This window comes from Eptesicus fuscus, chromosome 14 (genome assembly GCF_027574615.1).
Source record: "Eptesicus fuscus isolate TK198812 chromosome 14, DD_ASM_mEF_20220401, whole genome shotgun sequence".
Classification (NCBI taxonomy): domain Eukaryota; kingdom Metazoa; phylum Chordata; class Mammalia; order Chiroptera; family Vespertilionidae; genus Eptesicus; species Eptesicus fuscus.
Window position 1 is genome coordinate 32828875 of NC_072486.1, and position 22270 is coordinate 32851144.

Genomic DNA, 22270 nt, shown 5'->3' on the forward strand with positions numbered 1-22270 from the left:
AGTGGATAGAGCGTCGGCCTGTGGACTGAAGGGTCCCAGGTTCAATTCTGATCAAGGGTATGTACCTTGGTTGCAGGCACATCTCTAGTAGGGGGTGTGCAGGAGGAAGCTGATCGATGTTTCTCTCTCATCGATGTTTCTGACTCTTTATCCCCCTCCCTTCCTCTCTGTAAAAAATCAATTAAGTTTATTTTTAAAAAATGTATTGCCAAATTACCGGCATTTAACTTTTACGAGTTTGCAGCTCGCAAAGCCAGCATCCATTGCTGATTCCTGACATCCAGGGAGTCTGTTAGCTCTAGGTGTTAAGATGCAGGCTCTGGACTTAACCTTTGTTTCCTTTTTCTCTCCCTCTTGGCTTTAGTTGATGATCCCGTGGAAACAGAAAGGACTTTGCTTAGTTTGGCAGAAATGCAAGAAAGATAAGCTGCCTGGGGAAGAGGGAACCTGTTCCAATCCCTGTCCCAAGGTCTTTTCAAAATGTGTGCGTCAGCCTGAGAAATTTTCATATGTAATGCCTAAGTCTAATTATTTAGTTTGGCTACAAAGGATCAGCGAAGCAGGCTTTAATCGTTTTGATGCTAACGTTGTCACAAGGCAGCATTAAATCATGTTGAAATGATAATACATCAGGTTAGTCACTATTTTTGCAGCTGTTTTTCTTTGTCAAATTTGTTTGAAACTGAACCCAATAGAATTTGTTATGGTGAAAGAAAATAAAGCAAAAGACAACGTCAACTTTATATTTCTTTTCCTCATTGTATAAGTAGAAACAGAACATGAGATTCAAGATTCTTAAACATCTCCCTCCTCCAACTGGCACTGCTAGAATTCAGGACTCACCATCTTTCAGAAACTTCTGGGTAGTTTCCCTGCCCCCACCTTTCCTGATTCTCATCCATCCTGAACACTGTAGCCAGAGTTATTCTCTGACACTCAATTAGACTATTTGTCACTTTTCCGCATAAAATATTTTAGTGGCTTTACCTACATAATAACCAACTCCCCAGCCTGCCCTCTGAGGCCCTGATTATCTGGAGGCTGCCTTATGTCCATCCAGCCTTACATCTCACCGTCCCCATGTATTCTCTGTGCCAGCATACTCAACTACTTCAATTCCACATATATTTATGACGTACTTAACTTGTCTCAGACCCTGAGCCAGGTGCTGGGGATTCAAAGTTAAGTTTATGAGATGGTCTTTGCCCCAAAGAAGCTCACACTCCAGAGTAGGAGAGATATTAAAAATACAGGGTGTAACTGCAACATATGCTGATATATGCCTTTGTACATTCTAGTGTTGTTCTGCCTAGAATATAATTTTCTTTACATCTTTCCTGTAAAGCTCTTATCTGTCTTTCAAGACCGCTCTCAAATATTACCTCCTTTTGTAAGACGATGAGCTGTTAATTATTAAAAAAGGTTTGTTGACATTTTGTGTATACTCCTATTATATTTTATAAATATATTTACTAGTATTTGCACATTGATCTATGAGCCCCTTGAAGGCAGGATTTAGTCATTCCACAACCTTTACGTGCTCAATTTCTGACATATACTAGGTTCTAATATATATTTATGGATTGAATAGCCTTTTAGTATTATTTCAATATTATAAAAAATAGAGATGTTCCGATCTCTATAAGCCAGGTTTAAAGGAAGATGAGATAATATTTTTCTTTAACAAAACTTAGTATTATTTGGTCCAAACTAAATTTTAATAATTATGTTTAAAATAACAGTTAATATTATTTTCATTGCAGTGACATTGGTTAATATAATTATATAGATTTCAGGTGTGCAATTCTATAATATGCCATCTGTATATTGTATTGTGTGTTCACCACCCTAAGTTTATAAAACTGACTATTTATTGAACTTTTCCTATCTTCAAGGCATTGTTCTAAGAACTTTATACAAATTATCTCAGGAGAATTATATGAGTTGGAACATATTATAACTTCCTTTTTATAGATTTTTGTATAGGGTTTAAAAATTACATCATCATCATTATAATAATACCTGATAGTTACATAAGATTTATGGTGTGCAAGGCACTATTCTAATGCTTTATATATTAACCTACATCACTTATTACATAGATTTTATTATTATCCCCATTTTATATATGATAAAACTAATGAACAGAGAAGTTACATATCTTGTCCTAGATCATACAGCCAGAGTTGTGTGGCCAGGATATGCTCTAGGTGGTCTAGAGTCTAGACCTCAAGCTCCCACTCTTACTCATTAGGCTAACCATGTTTCATTTTGTAATTAACATTGCAATGTCTGGTTCAAGATAATTGATTATTGTCCATGGACACTTGAAATAATGAGGATTTATATAATATAATTTATTTTTCTCTATTAATTGGGTCAATATATACTCTTGGAAATCCCCATACATACTTTCCATTTTGCCCATTTCATTCTTTGTTAAACAAGGGGAAATCCCTTGGAAGACAGAAAATTGTCTGATTAAATGAAGGGTTGTGTGTCTTAACTAGTCTCTCAATTTCATTCTTCTCTCCTCAGTTCTACTTTACAATAAGCATGGACTGTTTTTTGGATATTAGCCCTGCAAAAATAGGTATACTGCATTTAGAGATGCTAAAATATATTATTCTGTTCTGAAAACCTACTAAAGATCTATGTAGCTTAATAGAAATATAATTAGTATAGAGTTCAGACTTCATCCAATGTACACAAAGCGTGATTAATAAATATTAATAAGATATTTATACTTGGTGAAGCTACACTCACTTGAGAATTCACATAGTATCACATCTTCTTCAGCATATAGCTTTTCTGCTTCTCAAAACTAAGACAAAAATCTATCTTAGCGACTAAGGGAAATAACATTTAATCATTGTAAATTAGAAAAGAGAGTGAAGGGAATTCTCAAAACTATAAAATAATAATGAAGCCCACAGTTGATGGATGGAATGTATGGGCTTTAAATTTAAGGGACTTACATATCTATTTTACAGAGTTTGAAACTGCTATGATACATTCTAAAAGTATAGATGCCTGTTTCTGAGACATTATCTTTTTTAAAAAAATTTTTAAAAATTTACTTATAAGAGAGAGAGAGAGACATCGAGTTTTTTATTCATTTATTTATGCATTCACTGGCTGATTCTTGTATGTGCCCTGACTATAGATTGAACCCACAACCATGGCATATTGGGACAACTCTTTAAGCTATCCAGCCAGAGCCCCTGAGACATTATCTTTTTATCTTTCTCATCAATTAATAATGAATTACTTTTACTTGAAAATAATGATTTGCTATAAAGTCTAGTAACATATAATGGACTTCAATAAGTGATGAAAGATATTATTACCTTATTGGTATTTAATACTCTAGAATTGTAGAAAATGAGAGAGTGTGATAAGTACTTGGGTAAAATCTGAAAAGATTTGGGTTCCTATAAACTCAGACATAAACTTATGTAAGAGTCTGTCCATATCACAATTATAAATAAAATAAAGATTAGGACCTATAGGCAAGTGTCGAAGATTAAATGGAGACTGAGATTATATAATCAACTTTGCCACCACATAATTTTCTAAGGCATGCAATTAACTTTACTGGAAGGAAATACTTTCATTTATAAAATCAAAGAATTCACATGAATTGATTTTCAAGTTCCTTCCCATTTACAGTTCTGCTTCCATTACTGGTTCAGGATCATATCTCTTTCAGAGTCCTTTTTTTTTTTTAAATTTGGCTTCTTTGTTTATGTCTTCCTGAATATAAGAATTAGGCACAGTGTAACCCTGCAAACATGGGCATCAATCTAAAAGTAGGAGGAGAAGGAATGCTATCAGTATCCACACTTAGTTTGAAGCTTACTTTGCATATATATATATATATATATATATATATATATATATATATATTTAAGTTTTTATTAATCTTTATTGTTGAGATTATTACAAATATCCTTCTTTTTCTCCATCACCCATTGCCCCCTCCTACCCTGCCCCAGGCCTTTGCCACCCTGTTGTATGTGTCCATAGGTAATGCATATATGCATGTAAGATCTTTGCTTAATCTCTTCCCAACCCCCTTCTTCTGAGAATCATCAGTCTGTTCCATTCCATGCCTCTGATTATATTTTATTCACCAGTTTATTCTATTCATTGGATTTCTTATTTGTTTATTTTGATTTTTAGATTCAATTGTTGATAGGTATGTATTTGTTGCCATTTTGTTGTTCATATTTTTTTATATTTTTCTTTCCTCTTTTTCCTTTTCTTAAAGAATACACTTCAACCTTTCATATAATACTAGTTTGATGGTGATGAACTCTTTTAGCTTTTTCTTGTCTGTGAAGTTCTTTATCTGACCTTCAATTTTAAATGATAGTTTTGCTGGGTAGAGTAATCTTGGTGGTAGGTCCTTGCTATTCATCACTTTGAATATTTCCTTGCCACTCCCTTCTGACCTGAATAGTATCTGTTGAAAAATCAGCTGACAGTCATATGGCTGCATCCCTTATAGGTAACTACATGCTTTCCTCTTGCTGCTTTTAAGATTCTCTCTTTGTGTTTAGCTTTTGGCATTTTAATTATGATGTGTCTTGATGTGATCCTCTTTGGGTTCCTCTTGTTTGGGACATTTTGTGCTTCCTTGACTTGTAAGTCTATTTCTTTCACCAGGTAGGGGAAGTTTTCTGTCATTATTTCTTCAAATATGTTTTCAATATCTTGCTCTCTCTCTTCTTCTGGCACCTCCATAATGTGACTGTTGGTACACTTGAAGTTGTCCCAGAGGCTCCCTACACTATCTTCATATCTTTTGGATTCTTTTTCTTTTTGCTCTTCTGGTTGGGTGTTTTTTGCTTCCACATATTTCAAATCATTGATTTTATTCTCAGAATCCTCTACACTACTGTTGAATCTCTGTACATTATTTTTTATTTCAGTCAGTGTATGCTTAATTTCTGACTGGTCCTTTTCCATGTTTTTTTTTTTTTTTTTTTTTTTTGAAATGGAAAGTTTTGGAGGTTTCTAGAAGATTCTTGAGTAACCTTATAACCATGGTTTTGAATTCTATATCCAGTAGTTTGCTTTCTTCCATTTCTTTCATTTATGACATGTTTCTTTGTCTCTGCATTTTGGCTGCTTCCCTGTGTTTGTTTCTATGTATTGGGTAGAGCTGCTATGTCTCCTTGAGTTGGTAGAATGGCCTTGTGTAGTAGGTGTTATATAGTGCCCAGTGGCTTAGCCTCCCTTCACCTGAGCTGGGAGCTCTAGGTGCACCCCTTTGTGGGCTGTGAGCACAGTCTTGTTGTAGTTGAGACTTGATTGCTGTTGGTGTCCCTGGGAGGAATTGACCTCCAGGCCAATTGGCTGTGAGAACCAGCTGCGACTACAGTGGGAAAGCTGCCATGCAGGAGATACCCCTATGGGGCAGGACTTGCTTCAGTGGGCTTTGGTGTTCATTGAGTTTGCCCCTTTAAAAGTGTCACTTATGGATGTGTAGAGTTGTAATCTGATATGGTATGACACTAACCACTGGGTACACTGGCCCTTGGGTCTTCAGGGAGGTACAAAGGCAGCCACTTCCTGGGGCCACCCAGCAGGAACTACAGAGAGATCTGCAGATTCCTCCTCTTTGTATTGGATTTGGAAGTGCTCAGACAAGGCCCAGCTGTGAAGCAAGGCAGGCTGGTGCTGGTGCCTGGTCTTGGGCCTTTTATTGATAGGTTTGGGGCTCCCTGACCCAGCTGCAGCTTGTTTGAGATTTTAGCCTGAGCAAGGACAGGCCTTTCATATGCAAAAGCTGCTGCACACAGCTTGGGTGGGGTTGTAAATTGGATGAGGCTGGGTCTCAGGGAATCACCAGGGCAGAGCAAACAGAAATGGGTGCCAGTCAGCCCTGGGACTGGGGAGGTCCCAGCATAGGAACAATGATCCCTGGGAGCACCTCCAGCTGGAAGAAAGCTGCCCCTGAGTTCCTGCCCCGATGCCCAACAATCCAGTTCCTCCTCCTGTATGTCTGTGTCCTCCAGAGCCTCTCCCTGGTACTGGACCACAGAGGAAGCAGGAGCTTGTAAGTTCCTTAGTGGTGCTGGCCTTTTAAGAGGAACAGCTGTATCTCCAGCAGCCTCCATGTCACTGAGCCCCAATCTGCACTGGTTTTCATAGCCCATAGTTCTTACTGCCTGTAGGGACTTCTTTTCCCAGCTCTGGGACCCTGGGCTGGGGGTCTGGTGTGGGCCTGGGACCCCTTGCTCCTCCAGTCAGCCTCCACAGAGATGATCTCCCTCCTGATTAAAAAAGCAGCCCATGTGGATGTGCCCCCGTATCTCCTACCAGTCTCAGTGTGCTTTCTTCTTTACCTCTCAGGTTGTAGGATTTCCATTCAGCCAGCTTTCCAGCAGTTCTGGATGATGGTTGTTCTGTATTTTAGTTGTAAGTGTGATGTGGTTGTGGGAGGCCATGAGTACAGGTGTTTACCTATGTCACCATCTTCCTGCTTTGCATATATTAATTAATCAAATCAGTGTGCTAATATTACTGTCGCTATTTTATGACTTAAGTAGTTCATTTATAATTTAAGAAGGTGAATACAGGGTTGTAAAAGATTTTGCATTTAATTTCTTTTGTGTCAACATATTTTATATTTATTTTAATATCCATTTTTCATAAGATAAATGTATAAATAAAATAAAAATACAATAATTATACCTATTTCTAAATTAGCATGTTGCTAAAAAGTGTATCTTGTTTGCATTTATCTAAATTCAAGTTTTCATGCTATATTTATACATTTACAAGGTGGGACAATATCTGTATTGAGGTACATAAATATTGTGCTTATTAAGAATTTTTTATTTCATTCTGTTCTTCTTTCACTTTCCCACAGACTTGCTGCTTTCAAATAGCTGCATTCCCTTTCTGGGTTCATCAGAAGGACTGGATTTCCAAACAATTCTGTTAGATGAGGAGAGGGGCAGGCTGCTGCTGGGAGCCAAGGACCACATCTTCCTGCTCAGTCTGGTTGACTTAAACAAAAATTTCAAGAAGGTCAGTTTATTTATATATATTTCCTGGATGCATTTATTTTAATCGATTTCTTTCTCCCTCTCTATGTTGTTTCAAGTGTCTTGGTGTCAAATGCAGTAGGTCATTTACATGTCAAAAAGAACATACTGCCTTTGATATACATCTTAGATTTTTATGGATTTAAGTACATATACATGTTTATTGTTAAGAATGAATGAGCTTGGCTCAGTGGTTGAGTGTCAACCTATGAACCAGTAGGTCATGGTTTGATTCTCAGTCAGGGCATGTGCCTGGGTTGTGGGCTCGATCCCTGGTGAGGGATGTGCAGGAGGCAGCTGATCAATGATTCTCTCTCATTATTGATGTTTCTCTCTCTCTCTCACTTCTTCTCTGAAATCAATAAAAAATATTTTTAAAAAAGAATGAATATAATGCCATAACCTTCGAAAATATGAATGGAAGGCATGAAAAAGTAGTAAGTGCATAGTATTACATTATACAGTATGAATACAAAGTTTTGGATTGTAAAGCTAGCAAATGAAGTATTCATCAAATGTTAGCATTTATATCCATAGCAATTTTTGTAAATAAGCAAACTTTAAACACACTTTTTCTCCACACTCCCATTTTATATCTGAACAGGTTTCTCCTATGGCCCAGTCACACTCAGATAGTGAAAATCAATGATGTATTAACTATGGGCTCATTAAGAACAATCTTATTACTAAAAGGAAATATATACTACTTATTACAAACACAATAGGCAATTGCTGCTATATCTTACTTTTCAACTAGTACTGTGATACCCAAAGCAAAGGTACCATACCTTAGGTCTTGTAATTATTATTAGCTAGTACTTTAGCAAATATCAATATCTATGCAAGCAAAGATAGATACCAAGACTAGAAGGGATGGAATGGCTGATGAGAAGACATACTACGTGACCTATTCTGCAATCTATGAGGGATCTTTGTATTGTTTTTTTTTTTTTTTTCTTTTCTTCTTCTGCTTTTCTGGAAGCATTCCAAAAGAAGTTCTAGGCTTAGGGAGGGAGTAAGAGTGGGGTTGAGTGGCGTCAATGGGGGCCGAGGGGAGGGGGCATCTGTAATACTTTCAACAATAAAGATAAATTAAGAAGAAGAAGAAAAATACTAGGAGTCATCGCAAAGTTTCAGGTTAATAGAGACTTCCTCCCATTCAAAAAGAGTTGTGGATAGGTATGTTAGGATTGTGAGGCCTCATTAGAATTCACCTACAGTGACCACTTTAACTCAACTCTATAAGTTTGAGATGATTTTAATAATTAAATATTAGTTGCTTAGTTATTTGAATATGATTAGCATTCAGGGCTTTAATCTACCCAGGGAAAAGATTTATCTCCATATGTATTAATATTGATTAATTAATCTGCATTAGAAACAATGGCTTTGCTTTTTAATCATTTTAAATTTTAACTTTTCCACACGTTTCTGAGTGAGATTCACTGAAGGAAAGGGAGTTATTTCTTATGAAAGCTCAGATTTGATAAAGAAATAGTCTTTGAACGCAAATGTATATGCATGCATTTCATGTAATCTATATTTCTAGAAGAAAGTGTGAGAGCTAAAATATTGCCAGTAGTTGTTTTTGACTTGTTTTAATACAAACACACTTGCAAGCACATAAGGTTATCTTATTAAAAATATATATATTATTCTGTAGGTTGTATATTGTTAATAATAAAATGAAATAAGCAGCTGCTTATGTGCTAGAATTCAAAAAGCTTGCCATTATTCTCCATTCCATTTATTTTTAAGGATATGCTTTTTTTTCTTTAGGAATTTTTTAAGGGCTTACACTTTTAGGAGAGCCTATTAATGGTATTAGCTATATCTTAGTCATCAGTAAATATCTTAGAGGATGAATCTTTTTTAAAAGAGCCCAGAGAAAAATCTTAGTCTACTTTGTTATATTGCTTTAAGAGATATTAAATAGCTAGCAGCATTTTTCCAAATATGTCTCAGTATAATAGCAATAAAGCAATTCATACTTTTAAGGGAATTTATTCTTGAACTGTTCTCTGCCTTTAGGGATTGGAAGAAAGTCCATTTATCTGAACTGAGTGTATTAGATCATTGCTTAAAATAAATTGTGATAGCACAATTTCCTTCTGTGACTATTTTAGGCAAATTGCTCTTTGGCCATATTCCATGCTTGAAATGTGCTAATATTTAATAAAATAAATATTTATGAAATATTGATTTCCCTTATGATATTATTGAAATAAATGATTATTTGAACACATTATAAAATTAGGGTCTGTGCTAGAGATTTTTGGCCTAACTGATATTTTTTGATATCTTTATAACATGTATAATTCATAAAGGGGTTATGCATGTAAAGTATGAATTGTTTATGTAGGTACCCACCTTTAACATTTCTATAAATCACTCCAGTGTTAAAAGGTACTCCACAGCAGCAAGTAAGTGTCAAGATGTAGTACTTCAGCAGTGTTTAGACCTACACGGTTTGCATTGGCTCAGTGCCGCTCGGCAAAAATCCAAACTACTCTGCAGAAGAAACCACACAAGTTGGGACTCTGTGGGGCTGAAAGATCTTCTTTGTACTCCTTAGAGCGAAAGCAATATACAACACATAATTTAATTATGAGTGACTAGTTGGGAATATTTTCCACTGGGAAATTTTAAAATTTTTAATGTTTTTACATTTTTATTGAATTTTGGGGGTGACATTGGTTAATAAAATTATGTAGGTTACAGGTGTACAATTCTACAATACATCATCTGTATATTGTATAGTGTGTTTACTACCCCAAGTCAAGTTTCCTTCCCTCACCATTTATCCCCCTTATGCCTTTTTCTACCTCTCCCCACCCCCTTTTCCTCTGGAAATCACCACCCTGTTGTCCGTGTCTATGAGGTTTTTCTTTTCTTTTTGCTTACTCCATTCACCTTTTTCACCCAGCCCTTCAACCCTTCTCGCCCCTGATAGCTGTTAGTCTATTCTCTACCCATAAGTATGTTTCCATTTTGTTTATTAATTTATTCTATTTATTAGACTCCACATTTGAGTGAAATCATATGCTATTTATCTTTCTGTGATGGCTTATTTCACTTCGCATAATGCTCACCTGGTCCATCAATGCTGTCCAAAAGGTCAGATTTCCTTCCTTTTTACAATTGAATAGTATCCCATTGTGTAACTGTACCACAGCCTTTTTATCTATTCATCTACTGATGGGCACCTGGGCCTCTTCCAAATCTTCGCTATTGCAAATAACATGCCTCTTCCCAGCTCTGGTGCTCTGGGCTGGCCAGCCTGGCTTGGGGCTGAGACTCCATGCTTCTCAGGGGGATCCCTCCGTAATTGAAATATCCCTCCAGAGACTCAGCCACTGTCCATCCATGGGAGCGGGGCCAGCCCTTTTACGTCTTCACTCTTTCTACCAGTCTCCATGTGGCTTCTTCTGTAAATTCTTGGTTATAAGACTTCAGCTAGTCTTCAGTTGGTTATTCAGGATGATCCTCTGGGAAATTTAAAAAAAAAAAAAAAATAAAGTATATATATATATATGCCCAGCTGGCGTGGCTCAGTGGTTGAGCATCGACCTATGAACCAGGAGGTCACGGTTCAATTCCAGGTCAGGGTACATGCCTGGGTTGTGAGCTTGATCCCCAGTGTGGGGCATACAGGAGGCAGCCAATCAATGATTCTTTCTCATCATTGATGTTTCTCTCTCTCTCTCCCTCTCCCTTCCTATCTGAAATCAATAGAAATATTAATATACATGTATATACATATACATAGAATATATTCAATTGAAGTATCAAAACTCAGGATAATATGTTTACTTAAAGTTTTTGTACAGACAAGACTATACCTATTGAAATGTGATACCTTACAATTTAAGCAGCTTTTCTAAATTTGTTCTGTAAGGCCTCTCTTAGTTAAGGGATGCCCTGTGGATTCTCTCTAGGAAAGGTTTGGTGGGACAAATATGGACATTTATTTGACATAGCCTTCCCCAACATTAGACCACACTGGAGCCATTAGCGATCCCATTCCAAGGGAAAGACATGGATCTGGAACTGTATTTACCACTCCTGACTATTTTGTTATAGGTTGAATTCCCCCGACAGCTAACTATGAGATGAAGACTAGCTTATAGGATATTTTTGAAATTGTGTTCTTGGGATCAACACATGTGAGAGGGTCGCTAAGGAAATAGTGTTAGACAAAGGGAGGCTGAGCTCTGATGCAATTCCAACAAAAGCTTCAGTTGACAGGCCAAGCTGATAAGGTAGCAAACATTTCAATATTTTCCTCTAGAGTAAGTGATAATACCATTATTTAGCTGGGTTTATCTTATAAAAGCGAATCTCTATTTTCTCTCTATCTAATCTATTCACCATGACCATCAATGTTATCTCTTAAAAAAATAAAACTCTTATCATATTTCTTACTGGTTTATACACTTCTGGCAGTTCTTGATTTCTGAGGAACTTGAATGAACTCCAAATTTCTATTGACTTCTAAGGCTCTTCCCAACACATGTGCACCCTATGCTTTTATCCACTCTTCATTATTCCCTCACTCATACTTTATAGAGATGGAAATATCATCTGCTTAACTGTGTTATCAAGGACCCAGTTCCTTCTTTTTCTTCTGTTGCTATTTTTGGTGTTGGCATTATCCTTAGGTTGGTATTGAGATGGCTGGAACAGTTTCATGGATCACATGCAAATAAGGAAATGTAAAGGAGTAAGAGACCATCATTTATTATATCTCTTTTTTAGGTTACCTGAAATGTAGGTTACCTGAGACAAACATAAAAGTTTTCTCAGCCAATCAAAAAGGAGAGTGTGTATTGTCTATTTGAAGAGAATTATCAAGATTAGTTGGTCCTATAAGGAAATTATCTGTAAGAATTTATTTTTCTTTCAGGAGACAATCTTGGAAAGTATTCAGTGCAAGTAAAAATCTTTGAAATAATTTATTTTTCTCTACCCTGCATGGTAAAAATTGGAAAATCTGCTAACCTTGACAAATACTTCTCTTGCTTATGTAAGTTTATTTGCTCAATAAAAGTTCTCTGTTATTTGTATGTAATCTGAGCTTTATGTAATCTGCTCCAGATCTCTTCAAATATCTGATATCTTGTAGCTTTTGCAATCTCACAAAAAAAAAATATAGGTATACTTTTGATTTCTTCTCATGGATGGCTATTGTTGTGTTGGCTATTGTCATTTTTTTATTTGACAATCTAAGGGAAAGAGATCAGTGTCCCTGACTAGTCAGGCATTGTGTGTTTTAAAAATTCTTAAGACACACCAGTTGAAATGTGCTGGTTTCAATGAAAGAAACTAGATTTCCCTGCCCTTGCCTTCAATATCCTACCCCATCTCTAGGGTCAGAGGGAATATATATAATAAGCATTTTAATAGTCCTTGAAAAAGTTTAACTGTAGATGGACATTTACTAGTGCATCCATTTGTCATTCACTTATAAGTGAAACCTGTTCCAGGCAGACATCATAATAAGGAAAGTATTTGACATTTGTACAATATGATTTAGGGAACAATGATTTCTAAAGAAATGCTTTTAAACTACCTGCCATCTGTCCCTGTGACTATAAGTGGACATTCTCCACTTCAGCCAGCCTTAAGTAGTCCTAGCAATAATTCATATAAAATTCAAGGCCCTCTCTATGTAAACTTCAGGAGTAATATATACAAGTTGGAAGTCTCTCCCTCTTTTTTTAATGGAGTCACAGTTGACAGTAAAAAAAAAAAAAAAAAAAAAAAAAAAAAGTCCAGTATTCTATTAGGTTATGTTACTTAGTTGAGCTTCTGAGTTAATGAATTGTTGGGATCTTTCCATCTGAAAATGTTACTGACTTTGGAGCCAGTTCATGCATGGGTGGAAGGAGTTGCTGAACCAGGATGTAAGCAAACAGGTCACAAAGGGAATGATTTATTAAATGAAGCACTGCTTTTGTATCTATTTCATTCAAACATTTGTTTCTTGGTTTTCTTTCTCTCTTCTTCTCTCTTTTTCAAGTGGGCTATAGAGGCAGATGAGTAGACCAATGAGAAATAAACTTACTCTGAGACTACAGTTATTATTTATTTCACCTACTAATCTAATCACAACTGGTATGTGAACTCAGAGTAATAATAAACAACTTTATTTTACCTCCCATAATCCCTTTCCATTCTTCTCCTGGGCCAGTTCTATATCTTCAGCAGGCCTGTGGCTTTTTTAAAAAAATTTATAAGTATGTTTTATTTTAGAGAGAGAGAGAGAGAGAAACATCAATGTGAGAGAGAAACATTGATCAGTTGCTTCCCCTACACACCCTGACTTTGGGTTAAACCCGCACCTGGGTATGTGCCCTGACTGGAAATCGAATCAATGACCTTTCAGTGCACAAGACAACGCTCAACCAACTGGGCCACACTGGCCAGGGCATGCCCTTGGCTTTTGAGGTCACTGTTAAGTAGTACAGACAATGGTTATCAGCAATTAAAAGGTCCAGTCTAGTGTAATAAAACTTCCAACCTCATTTAAAATTGAACCTCCTCTCCCTCTACCTGTCCCTGTGTGGGCACGCCACAGGAGGGAGGGTCCCAGCACAGGGGAATGTTCAGAGGCTTCTTCTTCCAGCTAACGCTCCTCCTTTTCCCGAAGCTTGTTAACCACAGTGTATGACCCCTCTGGAGCCAAATCAGGACACGGGAAGGGGAGCGTGTTCAGAGGAGTGTCTACTGTCATTGTCTCAGGAACCTCTCAACTTTCTGGCCTTGTCTGATGTTTAAGGGTAACTTCTTTCACAGGCAACTTTGTGAGTTTTTAGAATTTACACTTTTTGGAGTTCTTTTCCTTGCTCTTCTCTGGATAAGGGTGACTGCATTTCTCCTCTGACTGGTATGTTCTCTTCTTTCTCCTGCAACAGATTGCAATTTCTCCAGGTGTTAACTTCTGAAACCTTTTCTCAGCACTCTTCAGTAGGACCTAAGGTGATCTCATGCCATCCAATTTTTAAGTGAGCATGACTCCCATCTGCTCCATAGGACATGTCACATGCATTTTCCTGGACACACTCTGGAAGTTCAGGCTGATAACCATTATAGCCATTGAGCCTGTTCTTTGTTTTCATTGTAGCTTGTCAGTCTCTCATCCTTTGGACATTAGACCACAATTTCCCAGAAACTACATGTGCAGTATCAAGTGCTTCTTAAGGTCCCACCAAAGCTCCTTCCCTGTCACCTACTTCTCCCCACAGGGATAGTAGGACACATGACACATCTGTCTCAGATAAAATATCCTTCTCAAGTTTCCAACTATTTTATAGTTTGTTGAACATGGGTGATTCTTGGCCACCTACTTTGAAAATTTGTGCATCTTGAGCTTGCATCTCATGTTGAATTTTTTTCTCAGCTAAAACTTCTCTTTTAAAATCTTGCTATACTATATAAGCCATAAAATGAGCACTCAAAAGAATGTTTGCTCTACCTCCAAATGTAATGGGTGAGCTCATTGTATATCATTCCTGAAGTGTACACAGTGGAACCATAGGAGTAACCAAAGGGAGAATGTTAATATTCTTATTTATATTGTTTACCTTTTGGCTTTTAATAACTTCAATCCAAACATTTGCTGTTTTATATCTTGTTTCCCATACTTTTCAATAATTTTATTTTGTTGGGCTTCAGCAAAGCTAAGCTATAACCAAGCATCTTAAAAAGTGCAGGACAAGTATTGATCCATTTTTAAATAATCTTCAAAATTAATATTTAAATAGTTTACTATCACTTTGAGATAACACTTAGTCATCTTTATTCCTTTTTATTTCGTTAATTTATTTTTTTTCGTTTGAAACTGTCAACATTGAATATTGCACATAAAATATTCAAACAATTGCTATGTTAGCTAAGCAAATGTAAAGATCTTTAACTGGGCCCCACCCAACAAAAACATTCTAGCTAAACTTGTGGTGTTAAAGGCAAAAGCAGTATAAAAATTTTTCTATTTAAAGTAATTTACATTTATTTTTAATGTAAAAAATAGTAAATACTTTTTTTTTTTGGAGGGGGGTGGTATGGAAAGGAAGTTTTATTACTGGTTTTAAAATGAGAAAACAATGTACCAAAGCAATATGTACTTTATATAGTCCACTATTATGGAATAACCCGAGACAATTTCACCTGGCTAAAATTTAGCTCCTCACATTTCACTCTGTTGGTTATTTAATTTAAAAAATAATCAGAATTATTTAAAAGGAAACATTGGATAAACTTAAAGATGAATTTGGGCACTTAAAGAGGACTGGCTTTTTTTATGTAGCAGAATGTTAAAAAGAAAAAAATAATAATTTCTACATCTACAAGTGTTTTTTCTTCCCCCTAGCCCTCAAAATGTAATTATTCTATTATTTTTCTTCTAACTGAACATGAAAACTAGGTATGTAATTATAAAAAATTAGTCAGATTATTTGAAATTCCTCAAACTTTGCCTTATTTTAAGGCATTTTATTAGGAAAATAACTAAACTAAGTTAGTATATAATTTTATATATAATAAATTTCAGTGGGATATTCAAACACCCATATCTGTGTAGCATGAAAAGGAGTTGGTTATTTTCCGGTCCTAAAGGAACTCTAAGACAAGAGGGTTTCCATACACAAGGATCCTGTACTTGCTTTCTTTATATTGAGTATAAGCAGAAATGCTTTTATAAATCAGTAACTCACTTCATGGTGACATTCCCATCTAATGCCTTACCCTGTAAGTCTATTATGTAGGGGGAAAGATTCAGAATAAACATTTTTATTTTAAATCAAGTTATTGATAAAAGAAAGTTGCCATCCTTTTTATTCTTAATCAATACGAGAAATTAAGAAAATGTAAACACTTGGAAACCATGCGGACATCGCAATAAATTAACTTTTGGTATAAGGCACCCTGCTTAGTTTCATGGTGATTAATCTGTCCTGCTGCCTGCGGAGCACATGCTGCCTGAAACCGCGGAGGTGAAACAATCGCCTTGTTCATGGATGTGCCTGCTCCCCAGCGCGGGTGCCGATGTGCACTCCCATCTGGTCACTGTAACCGACTGTCAGGATGCTGTCAGACTGCTCACGCGGCTGCCAGGACTCTGACAAGAACTCCGTCTCCATTCGAAAGGAAGCTGTGCAGATCACTCTGCGGGAATTAATGAATACTTATTATGCATGTGATCCTGTGCCCGGTGCTAAGGACGGTAGGAAGGAGAAGCAACGTGCCTTGTCACTCAAGAGCAGTGACCACTGAACGTCAATGAGTCATATCCTCCTTTAACAAGATAATGGAGACTGTGAACTGTACTCCTTACAAAGTTTTGAAATCTAGCCACAAACATAATTGCACCACATATTCAAAATTACCAATCCATTTCTGGATTCCTTAACATGTCTTCTAATTGGTATGATGCAAGAGCATTTCTCTCACTTTCTTTACTGAACCTCCTACTACGTTCCTAGCATTCTTTTAGATGCTGGGAATATAGTGGAGAATAAAGCCATTTAGGCCTCTGTTTTCAGGGTGCCTCTAAATTTCAGGGAGATGGGAAGGGAGGTTGATGGAGAAGAGAAAAAGAAACAAATAAGAAAATATCACTTAGTGTTAAGTGTTATTTAAAAAATATAATAATCTTGGGAAACTAGATTGGTCTTCTGAGAAGGCCTTTCTGGAGAGGTGATATAAACACAGACACTTCCAGGAAGGGTCCTTCCAGAGGAGTTCAGATGTATTCCAGAGAGAGCAAGCTCATTCTGAGGATGACACTGAGATAATATTGGAAAATGCAGCATTAGCTGCTAATGAGCAGTATGGTAGGGACTCAAACTCATGAACTTGAATTCCACCACATTTCATTGATCTTTTTAAAAATATATATTTTTTATTGATGTAAGAGAGGAAGGGAGAAGGAGAGAGAGATAGAAACATCAGTGATAAGAGAGAATCATTGATTGGCTGCCTCCTGCACACCCACCTGCTGGGGATTGAGCCCACAACCGGGGCATGTGTCCTGACCGGGAATTGAACCATTACCTCCTGGTTCATAGGTTGACCCTCAACCAACTGAGCCACGCGGGACGGGGCTCATTAATCATTATGTCTAGGAAAAGATCCCAAACTGAATTGCAAAAAGAAAGTGGCAAATAGATATGATACACACAAGTGTATTTGAATTCCAAGATGGTTGTGGGAGAAAAACTAAATGTAAAGTAATGTTGAGCCGAGTCCTAAGGAAAGAAAGGAAAAGACTCTTCTCACCTAAGATTTCATGAAGAAAGCAACATGGACAGCTTTGACCCCAACCTGGAGAATTTAACCTTCCCATCTGTAAAAATGTCTACCCCAGCCAGTTTCAATTATGCAAGCTTTTCCTTTGGTGCTCTTCTCCTTATTTTTTAGTAGTCAGTCTCTGAGCTCAGGTCTCTTACCTCTCTGTACTTGAACCCTAGAGTAATCATTGCTCCCTGGGTTGTTCAAATGCTTGTAACCATTCAGCATTTACAGCAACATGTTTCCCGCTTCTTTGCAACCATTCAACAACTTGGATCCTGTTCTTTGATAGAGGTGGCCCCTTGCATTTTTATGACTCTGATTTTTTGTGTGTTTAATTAGGTTTATGAACAGATTGTAACGTCCTCTTTTGTATTCTATCCAGTTTTTTTTTGGCATCTCTTTGAATTAGGCCAAAGAGAATTTGAGTGACCTTGCACTTGGGAACTTGAGTCAATTAAATTGCGTCTCCAAAGATGAAACAAAGACCAGATATAATTAGAATTTCCTTAGGATGTTGTTATAAGGCCTTATCACTATTTGAATGTTTTTGTAACTTGCCTAAAATGAAATAATTAAAAATAAATTGCCCAACATTTTCACCTTATCAAATGCTAACTGTTTAATGAATTCTAAAAATTATGAATGAAACAATAATTGTTAGGGACATTGCATCATTTTACTTGTGAGGTCCTCCTGCCTATTTGCATTCAAAATGAAGTAGAATGCTTCAAAAAACAAATAGAAAATGATACCATTTTGGATTTTGGATGAATATAAGCAAATAAAATCAACATAAGGTAACTAGATCAAAGGTTGTATTTTAAAACATGCAGCTCCCACTATATTTTCATTAGAAAATTAATATCAAACCTCTTTTGCAAAAATGTGTTTAAAATATAAAACTTTAAATCAAATCAACATATTTAAAATGACTGAAAACACTTTTAATTTTATTACAGTGGTTTCTCTCATACTGGTAAATCTATTTTCTATAACTCTAAAAGAAAAAAAAAACATATACATATTTATTTTTACTCACATTCTTTTAAAAATATGGAATGCTTCATGAATATGTGTGTCATCTTTGTTCAGGGGCAATGCTAATCTGTGTATGGTTCCAATTTTAGTATATGGGCTGCTGCAGAGAACACTACATATTTATTTTTTTAGGTTCCTATTTGATTCATCCAAGTGTAAATGCAAAAATTTTTTTTAAATAATTCATGTCAATTGTGAAATATTATGAAAATGAACATACCAACAAGTTAAGTCAGTATGTTATAGGATGTGGGGTCTGACTTAACAGACATACTTGTTTTAAAATATTAATGCCAGAAATTATCACTTCCAAGTGGACAAACCTTATAAATGTATGTACTCCTATTTCCCACAGTAGTTTTCTGATATCAACTTGCTCTATAAGATTAGCACTAAAATTAAAACCCATTTGCAGCCCCTTAGTTACTTAGTAGTGGTAAAATTAGTGGTTACACCCTGGATAGTTATATTGAGTGGGATTCTTGGGCTCGTCTGGACCCACAGAGTTCTGCTTGATTTCTGATGCCTGTCCTGCGTGTGGGCGGAGAGAGCAGCAGTAAGCTTTCTACAGATTTAGTTTTGATATCTAAGCTCCAAGGTCCCAGCAATTGCTCCTCACCTAAATTGTGTGGGAATATTTCAGGACAACTAAAGCATGGCAATTGTGTAAGTGGCATCTCTACTCCTACTATGCCTTTTTTGGTAAGTGAAAGAAAAATATTCATGGGTAACTTTCCCAGGGAGTGGTACAGCTGCATAGACTTTTCGATACCACCACTGTGCAGAGCTTCATCAACTTTTAGGGAGAGGGGTATGCATCTTTGTTTTGTCCTGCTTCATGAAACTTTTAATATGGCATGATATCGCTGTACACAGCAAGAAAATGTATAGGTCATTTTACTGCAGATGAATTCAGAATGTTATGAGAATAATGATAATCATTGCCTCAAAACTGTTTACTTAGCGTTCAAGAGAGACTCTTATAGATCGTGTGAACATTGTATTTTTAAGTGTGAGATGTGGTTTCTGTCTGAGAATAAAGTAATCTCAAAGTGTACTGACTGGGCTATTGAAATAGCCTCAGGATGTTAGGTACTTCTTGAACTTTTATATTGATTATGCTGCAACTTGAAGCTATATATCTTATACCCTTCAGAGTTAATATCTCCATCTCTTCCTCTATGCACCTATGAATCTATCTCTGTGTCTATTTCTCTATTGTGTTTTCCCCTACACACACACACACACACACACACACACACACACACACTTTGACTAGAAAATCATAAAAGTGGTGGAATGCTTTTATATAGAGATAGAGATAGAGTTATGTCACATAATCACTTTACAAGATTATTGAAAAACAAAAATGTTACTTGAACATATTTCTGCAAACCTTATGTAAATATGAGTGTAGTTTATTTATTTTCTTCTGTTTTTAGATTGAATTAAGAAAAATTTTGTTTCTTTAAATTCTTTATCAAAAAGAAATCAAAAGGAATATTAAAAACACACAAAACACCCTTTATTCTAATGACTAGGTGGCAAATAAAAGAAAATCCCAACATAAATAATAATTAAAATTATATCTTTTAAATTTTGGCACCACTACAATGGTTTTTCTTTTTAAGTAAATGTTTGGAGTTTGGAAGACAATCAGATATCTTCTAGGTAGTTGTTACTAAAGTAATTTTATTTGTGATTTCTAGATTCTTGACAACTTTGTGTAAAAATAAGCCAATATATAATCCATACTAATCTTTACCTTAAGAAGTAAAATTATCTTTGTGATACTATCTTAGAATTCCTACATAATAATAATATTGTTTCAAGGATAATTTATATTTTTAACAGGTGCAAGACTTTATGGATTGAAGGTAAATGATGAAAAATGAGATAACATCTTGGTAAAAAGTCTGCTCCATAAACAGAAAATAGAGGATTTATTTTTAAATATATATTTTTATTGATTTCATAGAGGAAGGGAGAGGGAAAGAGAGATAGAAACATCAATGATGAGAGAGAATCATTGATTGGCTGCCTCCTACACGTCCCACACTGGGGATCGAGCCTGCAACCTGGGCATGTGCCTTTGACCGGAATCAAACCTGGGACCCTTCAGTCCACAGGCTGACGCTCTATCCACTGAGCCAAACCAGCTAGGGCAAAAATAGAAGATTTTTTTAAAAAATTGGTTTCTGGAGTCCAACAAATTCCCATTTCTGTGTACTTTATTTTTAAATTGATGAGAGAGAGAGAGAGAGATGGAACTCGCAACCTGGGTATGTGCCCTGACCTGATGTGAACTTGCCACCTTTTGGTGTATGGGACGATGCTCCAACCAGCTGAGCCACACCAGAGCTTGTAACTTTAGTTTTATTGTTTCATTAACTAGGATGACATATTCAATTTATAATTACATGGCTTATAGTCAATAACTGAAAATTTACAAAACTATTAAAATATCTTTTAGATATTTGTATTCCTTTGCAAAGAGAAAAAAAGAATCTAGAATTACTATTTTAATGTCAAGTTCTTAAGACAAAATTAGAGTTTAAACTATTAAACTAAACTATTACATTAGTGTTGAAACTATTAAGAGCAAGTAATTAAAAATGTTGGCTCAGATGCCAAGACTGATCAAGACTTCCGTTTCCCGCTCAGTGTTCTTTGGTGCTCCCCGAGCATAGTGGCTCCGTCCTCCCTGCTCTCTTCTCACTCTGTATCTCCTGTGGGAATGCAGTTCCTGCACCTATTTACAGAGCTGTCTTCCTTTTAAATCCTAACACCTCAATGCCACACCTTTCTGGACATAGCCTTCATAAGCATGTGCCTAATGCACAAATGATGAAGGATCAGTAACTACTCTATGGTAACTTTGGAACTTTCATTTGGGTGTCAAAATTGATACAGTGATTGTTTTCACATTCTGTCAGTCTTTAAATAACTCCCTGATAACCTTTCTCTGCTTTAAGTCTCATTTACTTCATATGAAAGAGTTCCACACTTCTCTTCTTTCAATGCTATTGATATCGATAAGATATTCAGGTTTGACTAAATCTATAAATACTTGTTCTAAAATTGTTTCTGAAAAGTGATTAAATCTGACCATCTTATAAAATAAAAAGAACAGGATCTAACATATCTAAAGGACTCAAAGAAATATTAATCTAGACTAGAGACCAAAAAAATGAGCTAAAGATCAAAACAATTGAGTACGATTTATTTCAGTCCAATGATACAAAGCTGTCTTTTGCAAAATGAATATAATACTTAAGAATGGATAAATATAGAGTTGCAGTTTTGCACAATGAAAGAATTCTGGAGATTGGTTACACAAACTGAATATGCTTAATACTGAACTCTATGCTTACAGTGACTGAGATGACAAATTCTGTTATGTATGTTTTATCACAATTAAAAGTTTTTAAAGAATTAGCAAGAAAAAAGTGAGAGGATACCTTGAGTTCATAATATCAAATATGAAGCAAAAATTTCATAAATTCAAGATGCCATTTTTAAAGGAGAGAAAAAGAACACTCAGTTCAGTATTTTTCCTATAAGTGACTTAAAAAAAAAACACGCACAATAAAAAACAACTTGAAGAAACTTTCAAATTTCCTGCCAGTCGCAGTGTTTTATTTTTACTTTTCATTTATTCATTTATTTAGGTCTTCATAATTCTAGATTATGACTATTGTCCATTGACCTGTGCATGGTCTATTTTGGTTTATTTATTTACTAACTTACATTACTTAGTTGTTTTTAATTATGTATTAAACACCTGAAAATGTGTCATCCAGATCAAAAGCTAAGAGATGGTAAATACCTGGTTTCTTACCACCAATTTTCCCTTTTTTCTTTTTTTTTTTTTTCAA

The 22270-nt window shown here is 35.8% G+C and overlaps 1 protein-coding gene and 1 non-coding gene across 2 annotated transcripts in view; one reads left to right on the forward strand and one right to left on the reverse strand.

Moving 5' to 3' along the window:
- Window positions 1-22270, forward strand: part of SEMA3D (semaphorin 3D) — a 195192-nt gene that overhangs the window by 88283 nt on the left and 84639 nt on the right. Inside the window, exon 3 of the mRNA XM_008149524.3 lies at window positions 6884-7044. Within this exon, the coding sequence (XP_008147746.2) occupies window positions 6884-7044 (161 nt within the window). The remainder of the gene's footprint in view (window positions 1-6883; window positions 7045-22270) is intronic.
- LOC114235022 (U6 spliceosomal RNA) lies at window positions 18402-18505 on the reverse strand. Its single transcript, XR_003621203.1, has one exon. It is a non-coding gene; the product is annotated as a U6 spliceosomal RNA (small nuclear RNA).